We start from the raw sequence: 7,734 nt of genomic DNA, 5'->3' as shown, positions 1-7,734 counted from the left end.
TATATATATATATATATATATATATATATATATATATTCAGTTTCTATCTGAGAACCCATTAAGTTTCTTACATTTAGCCCACGGCTGAACATGGCTCAGAAAAATATAACACATGACTTTCTCATTTTAATTTCAGTTTGAAAGTAAATAAAACCAAATTGAAAAATACAAAACAGAAGCAATTCCTGTTCTCTAAAGACGACTCAGAGATTTCTTTATATATCACCTATTTTATCCCCAATTTCTAAAAACAAACAAAAACATTTTAAACCAGTGTTCAAGAAGATGCTCTGATCTTTTATTAAGTATGCATTTAAAGAAAGAAAAGATGCTTCAGAGGTGAAGATTAAATGTGTTTATTTTGAGTTAGTGGATACAATGGCATATTAGATACCAGCACTCCAAGCTATACCTATGTATTTGCCTCTAAACCTTCACACATGGTTAGTTTCCATTCCTCTAACAACTCACCACTGGGCCTCCTATTTCTAGCAAAATCATAGTTCAAATTAAAAAAACAAAAAACAAAAAAAACAACAAAAAGTAAAAGCAAGGTGGATCACTATATTGTGCTTCCAGTGCCCCCAGAAGGATTACAGTTGAGTCAAACAAATGTCTATCGTTTTCAGTAAAGGGGGAGAATTGATACCATGAGCACTAGGATGGGCATTACCAGAAGAGAAAGAACAGAAGACAGATTAAAAGAAGCATTTTTAGCTGGATGAGTTAGTTTCCCCTTAGTAAAAGTAATCCACATATCATGGATATAACTTCAAAGTTAAGTTGTTCAATTTGTGGGCCACACACTTAAGCGTATTGGCTAGTACATTTTTGCACCGAAACAGAAGCAATACAAGCTTTATGTTCTATCATCACACTTCCAGATTTTTCACTTAATATACCTGCCAACCTAATGATTCTTGCATGCATTAGAATTTGCTTTTGTAGAGTTAAGTTTATTTTCCCCATCCCTCCCCCTCCCGTAAACATTGCAAGGTGAACTCTTCACCAAATTTCATGAGAATGTTGCAAAGGATAGCTCTGTGCCACCTCAGAACAGGACTTCCCTGTCCCCTCTCCAGGCTACAGATGGATCAGTAGTATTGATCGCATCCCATCGTACATGCAAACAGACTCTGCTCCCTTAATTTCCCCATGCCAGAGGCATACGAGTTGGCAGGTATGCATACAAAAATGGAATTAAAAAAGAAAAGAAAAGAAAAGAAAAGGAAAGAAAAAAAAAAAGAAAGAAAGAAAAAGCTTTCTTGTTAAAGCCTATCGTCCTAGAAGGAATCCATTGCTTTGAATTCACTTAAAGCCTGTACAGGCGAAATATGTTTCTTCTGAGAACCTCGTCTAACTCGCGTCTGGAATTCTTCCGGCTTTTCTCTTTTCACAAGGGGCTTCTTCTCTGGAGCCTTCATCTTCCAAGACACAACAGGTGAGTTGACAGCTGCTGTCCCATAGACTTTCTGGTATTTGGTTGAGGCCACATAGGATGCTTTTACCGTGAGGACAACAGCATTCATCAGGTTTTTAGCTGCCTGGATGAGTGATGTAGCACTGTCCAGCTAGCGTGGGAGGAGAAGAATGAGATACACCTGGGTCAGTCAAGGCACAACACTCACAAGATGGTGCAATTTCAGTTAAAACAATGCTTTGCTTGTGCAAGTATACAGTACTGCCCGAATTATTACATGATAAGGTGAATAGGCTACAAAGCAGTCACCTAGATTCCCCCATCCCTACTCCCTAAGAAAAAAGAAAAAAAAAGAAGATACTTCATGATGCATAGCTTTCTAAAGTCCCAATACCTCTAAAGATAAAGCCCTCTTTTTAGCATACAAGAATTCCAATGTAACAAAAGTTTTCCAAAGTAGAACATCTCATGTTATTACATTAGGCTAATTGTTAATGGTGACAATTACTCAAATGTTTAAAAAGCATTTGGCAGGCACTGGAGAATAAAAAGTTATAAGGGGTTACATCATAATTTTATGGCCTCCCAGTGGAAGTATCTATATATAGATTATTTCTCCATCCTGAGCTTAGGATTGGTAGGGATGCGGGCAAGCAGCTAAGCAGAGGAACACACCCATAGGTGTTCTGGCTTTTACTTAAGTATTTATTGAACTTGAGTATCCCTTTAACTATCCCCAGGTCTTGAATATACCTCCAATAAAAATATCAATAATTGTGTCAGGCGCTTGCAGGTCAGACTGCATTCAATGAGAGCCCATATGCATGTGTTAATGAAATATAGATTTTGCACTTTGTGCCAAACACTATTCTAAGAAATTTGTATTTCCCTATTTAACTTTCACAACAACCTGTGAAGTGGCATTTATTGTCATTGCTATTTTAAGATGAGAGAGCTCGTGCAGACAGAGGTCCAGTAACTTCCAGTTTTACATAGCTTAAGTGATGAAGCCCTTAAAGACTGTATTACTGTACCATACTGCCACCCTGTTGGGCAGGATTGTTTCAACAAGGCTACTATGGCAAGTCACAGTAGCACTGTAGGTTTAGAAGCTCATCCCCAGACTCTCAAGCCAGGGATTGCTTTTAGGTTACTTCTTTGCCGCTTTTAAGTAGTCAGTGTGGTATATACTGTGTATTAGGCCATTCAATATCTATTTCAACCTTATTCTTCCTTCACTTCCTGAACCACAGATGCTGGAAAGGATAAAAACTGCATTTCCCAGACTCCCTTTCAGCTGGGATTCTACATGTAACCTAGTGAAGGGAAAAAATGAAGAGCTGGACTGAAAATATTACTCCAACCTCAGGGATGCTTGGGCATAGCTTGACTGTTCATCAAACTTCTCGTGATATCAACTGAGGAAATGTATCCACTGCAGTTAGAGGGATCCAAGGAAGTTTCTAAGCAATGTTCTTCCTTGTTGTTGAGATGGTTTGTTGTATAACCTGAGATTGGTAGACTATAGCTGCATTAGAGAAGGGGAGCTAACAGACAACCCTCTGGGTGCGAGGTGATTAGCAACGTGTTTAAGCTGAGATCCCAAACACTGTGGCTTCCTACGTAGTGTGAACCGCATTCACTTTAGCTTCATGTCATTTCTTGAGACCAAAACATGTCCCAGGCAGTGACCAGGAACAGAAGTTACATCTAAGGCCTATGTGATGCGGTTGTCTGGTCCATATCCTTTATCAAAGCTAACGAAACATCAGGCTGTGTTAAAAAAACATATTTTATGACAAATGAAACTCAATTCTTCTACCACCAAAAAAGCCCATAGAGTCAGGTAATTGGGGAAAACAATGGAAGATACTTTCTATGTATGAATTCTTTGCAATACCATAGAACCAATACTTAGAGGTTTCACCACTAAGAAAAATAAAATTAAAAATCAGTATTTACATTGACCCCACAATACTACAGAGAAGAAAAGTGATTTGTGGATTAGAGCCACGATTCAGCAAATATTGTAATTGACTGCTTTGTGAATGAAATTAACTAAATGGACTAAGTACTTACTCTGCTGCCTCTGCTACACAGTACAAGGTGCACATATACCAAAATAACTGCTTAACCCATAATGTTTAGTTTATACAGCGTAAGTCTCTAAAGCTAGCTAAGGAGAAGCAAATTCTAGATTATTTATGTTAATAGAAGAGAAGCCAAGCATGGATTAGAGCAGTGATTCTCGAAGTACAAGCTCTGAACCAGCAGTATCAGCATCACCTGGGAACCAATTAGAAATGCAATTTCTCAGGCCAATCTCAAACTCTCTGAATTAGAAACTTGCAATCCAGGGGATTCTGATGCATGACAAAGCTTGAGAACCACTGAATTAATGAAACCCAACGACTCTCTGAAGACTTATTTCATCTAATGATTTCAGGACTTTCATGATAGGTGAGTTTCATAACATCATAGCCAGTGATTTGACTGAATTTCACTTTTTTATCTTTTCCACTATACCGCCCAGGTAACAGTGTAAATCATGAAGGAAAGAGATAAGATAGTAAAATGTTGGGACAATTAAAAGATCAGTCATGGTTTCTTTAGAAGCTAAATATTCTATTCCTTGGCCAATTGATGGTTCCCTAGAAGTGTCAGGTTTCAAAAGTGAGTAATATTCATTCATAATGTTAGTTAATTCTATTATGTGCTATGGGTAAAGAGAGTGTAAAATGATATAATATCAGGGACAGTTCTGTTGATTTGCTTTGGAGCAAAAGAATTAGTAGAAGTAGAAGACAACATGTCTATCGTATTATTAAATAGTTCCCCAAAAAGCAAATCGTGGGAGAATTGAGTGGATCCTAAGAGAAGGATTACAAGTAATTTGGAAATTTTTACCACAGATTCCATTTTCAGATAGATGGTGTCTAATTCTGCAGCAAAAATATGATAGCCTGTCTCTTCTTCAGAACCCCTTTGCTCTCCCAGCCTGAAGCAGGAATCCTGTGAATAAACCTAATACATTGGTCAAGAGTGAGACAGTTCTGAAATACAAAGCCAGTTAATTCATTCAAGCCACCTGGTAGGGCAGATACTGTGTTTCCCCGAAAATAAGATCAGGTCTTATATTAATTTTTGCTCCAAAAGACGCATTAGGGCTTATGTTCAGGGGATGTCATCCTGAAAAATCATGCTAGGGCTTAATTTCTGGTTAGGTCTTATTTTTCGGGGAAACACGGTACTGAATTTGTTGCAAGGCAAAGCAAGGAAGTGAAGGACCTGGCTAGCTAAACTTGAGCAAATATACTCCTCGACAATAAGCTCAATCTAAAATTAATGCAAAATTTTACTTTTTTATTCAAACTTCAATTACCAGAGGTTAATTTTTTTTCATATGCCCTATACCCACTTGACTGATTAAGATCATTATCAGTATGATCAGAATTTGTTTTATTTAAAAATGAGTCTCCTTTATGCTTGTCCAAAATAGCTCTGAGACCTGGTTTCTAAGTGGCACATTTTGCTAAAAATTCACTTCCTAAAGAAAATACATTAAAAAAGGGTACAGCTACATGGCAAGGTGATTTTTTAAATACATAATTGTTTTCTATTTTGTGATTTACCCTGTAACCATGGCATTTTCAAATAAGACATGCAAATGATTCTGTATAAAGTTTTTATAATAATAACCAACATTAACTGAGCAATTAGCAGGTGCTTAGAATTGCCCTAGTCCTTTCAATTAAATCACATGATTTGAGTTTCAAAAAATCTTGAAATAGCAACTACTATTACCCCCATTTTACAGATGAGCAAACTGAAGCTTAGATAGGTCATGTAAATTGCCCATGTAGTAATGGGTAAAGTAGGGATTAGGATCAATACTCTTTGTCTCCAAAGCCTACTACTGAACCAATTCACTACTTCTCTGAAGCATCATTTAATCTCTGGGTCTTATTTTTTCAGTGACTACCTGTCATTCAAAATTAACCTGTCTCAAGTATTAATTCTGTCTGGGTGGAAGCCTGTCCTTTAATCCTGGTAACATCCTGTAAACATCATGACTTCATCTGGTGAAAGGCTCCATCTCATCTGGTCTGTGGTTTTTTAGTCTCATTCTTAGAGCCTGAATTCTCTATAGTTGAATCTCCTGGCCTCAGCTGTTCTCCTTCTTCGTGCTCCGTCCTTCCCAGTCTTTCCTGGCCTTTAGGGTGTCATCCTGGTTTGAGTGCTCCCTCCTGGAGGCAGTGCCTGGAATCTGAGCCCTGCTGGTTTCTCGTGTTTGCTCAGTTTCTCTGAAGCCCACTGACCACATATCTATAACCACTGGTTGTGCCTATGGGTGGGGCTCACCTAAGCTAATTGGGGTGTGCTAAGTCTTTAACTGGGCTGGTCCTGGTAGCTTTATAAGAGCCTCAAAAGTGGATCATATCTCAGCCATTGCTGGCATAGACACTGACCAGAATTTTCCACAAAAGAGACAAATCTTTTCCTGCTTAAAGGCCTTTCTATTCCTACTGGACGTCCCATTCAATTCCTAAGTCTAGTCTAAGAGAAGCTGCTAATTTTCACTTTTAAAAATAAGAACCTACACTTAGCAAAGAAGACCATGAGCCAGTCTCTACACAGGCTCCCCAAGTTTTATTTGTCTTATTCAATCTCACAACCACCTCAGAGACAGGAAATTTTATTATGCTCAACTGGGATTTGGAGGGGCTGTAGAGCTTGTCCAGGATAGCATTACAAATAAGAAGCAAATAAGCCAAGATTTAAACCTGGGCAGCTTAACTCCAGAGCCCATGAGCTAACCATTGCTCCATGCTGCTTCCTAGAGCCATGTATGACAGAAGAATCCACGTCCCCCAAATCTGTCAAGCTGTGCTAGGCTAATTCTCTCCATTCAATTTCATGGGTGTCTGCTGTGACAAACCACAGAAATTAGGCTTCTCCTAATTCTGTCATTATTCTTTTAAAATATCAAAGTACTATTTTAAAAAGTCAACAGATGTTTCCTCACATCTTGTTCTATTATAGTCCATGAAAAGCAAATAAGGGCAGGAGAGCTCTTTTTCAGCTGTTTCTATAGGGTTTTTATCTTTTTCTGCCTCTGTCACCACTCTGTCTTCTTAATCTCATACAACTTTTGATAGATTTCTCTTTTGCTGTACCATCCTCAGTTTGGATTGTGAATGGAAGGAAAACACTAGAGGGAAGACTCCTGAATTGTGATTCTTCTATTAATTGACATTTATGCTGCCTAATTCCTTAAGTCAAAGCTGAAGATTGTCATGAAAGGTGCTTAACATGACTGAAAATATACAGGAGCAGCTAACGAATTCTGAAACCCCAGGTCTTAAGTTCCATGTTATTTCATTTACATGGCGTTTACACCACAAGGTGTTCAGTTTCCATAGACACAATTGTGACTGCATGACTCAATAAGATTCTCTTAAATGAAAATGCAACTACATTTCTTGAAATGCTGAATTCTCATTTATTCTTTACCCTTAACTCTACCCCTCCATTTTTCTACATATATTGATTCATTCAAAGAATTCTTCAGACTCCTAATGTGTATCTATTTTGTGCCAAACACAATGCTTTAGTGTTGGTATACAAACATAGACACATAAACTAAAAGGTTTAATACTCTGTGATAAGTGCTTTAGTAGGATGTAAGGTGATAAAGGAACACAGAGAATGGGGGATCTACCTTGAGTCAGGTGGGGACAAGGTAGGAAAATAAAACTTCATGGTGTGCGTGATATGTAAACTCACTTTAATGGATGAAATAGACCATTGTTGGTGATTGGATGGTTGAGTGATAAAGGACAGCTTAAATTTCTAGCTTGTACAACTGGGTATATACTGGTGCTATTAACCCAGGTTATAGAAATAAGAGGGAAACTGAGGTGCTACAAAACTGAGTTTAATGTTGGACTGACTGAGTTTCAGATGTGTGTGTCACATGTCAGCAGTTATCAAACGAACAGTTGAAATGATGGAAGTAAAATTCCGGAAGCTAGAGGTAAGAAACCACGTATTTGCTTACACTGGTCTTCCTCACAGTTTCATGAACAGTGTTCGACATATTATAGGTATATAACTTACGTCAGTTCTGTCTAATTTCTTCTTCCCTTCATATTCATTCGTTATTTAGCATTTTTAGAGAGATAATAGGATGCTGAATGAAATAGTAAATCAGTATTCTTTTATCACATCAAAAAGTCCACTAACTGTACTAAAAATTCTCTCAGCATTATGCTTTCAAGATCAAAACCAATATTCTTTTAATATAATCAAA

General features: G+C 37.7%; 1 protein-coding gene across 8 annotated transcripts in view; it reads right to left on the bottom strand.

Annotated features, from left to right (window-relative positions):
* Positions 1–341: 341 nt before the first annotated feature.
* CTNNA2 (catenin alpha 2) overlaps positions 342–7,734 on the bottom strand; it is a 1,048,744-nt gene continuing 1,041,351 nt past the window's right edge. For 3 of the 8 annotated variants that reach the window (XM_019750019.2, XM_074332252.1, XM_074332250.1), the window contains one exon: positions 1,149–1,572. In XM_019750019.2, the coding sequence (XP_019605578.1) occupies positions 1,285–1,572 (288 nt within the window). In that variant the 3' untranslated portion in view covers positions 1,149–1,284. Of the gene's footprint in view, positions 1,573–4,328; positions 4,446–7,734 lie in introns of all 8 variants that reach the window. The other 5 variants (XM_074332253.1, XM_074332251.1, XM_019750020.2 and 2 more) reach the window with 3 other exon arrangements.

This window comes from Rhinolophus sinicus, linkage group LG05 (genome assembly GCF_036562045.2).
Source record: "Rhinolophus sinicus isolate RSC01 linkage group LG05, ASM3656204v1, whole genome shotgun sequence".
Lineage (NCBI taxonomy): Eukaryota > Metazoa > Chordata > Mammalia > Chiroptera > Rhinolophidae > Rhinolophus > Rhinolophus sinicus.
The sequence above is the reverse complement of the archived record's forward strand: the minus strand, read 5'-3'. Positions and strand labels throughout refer to the sequence as shown.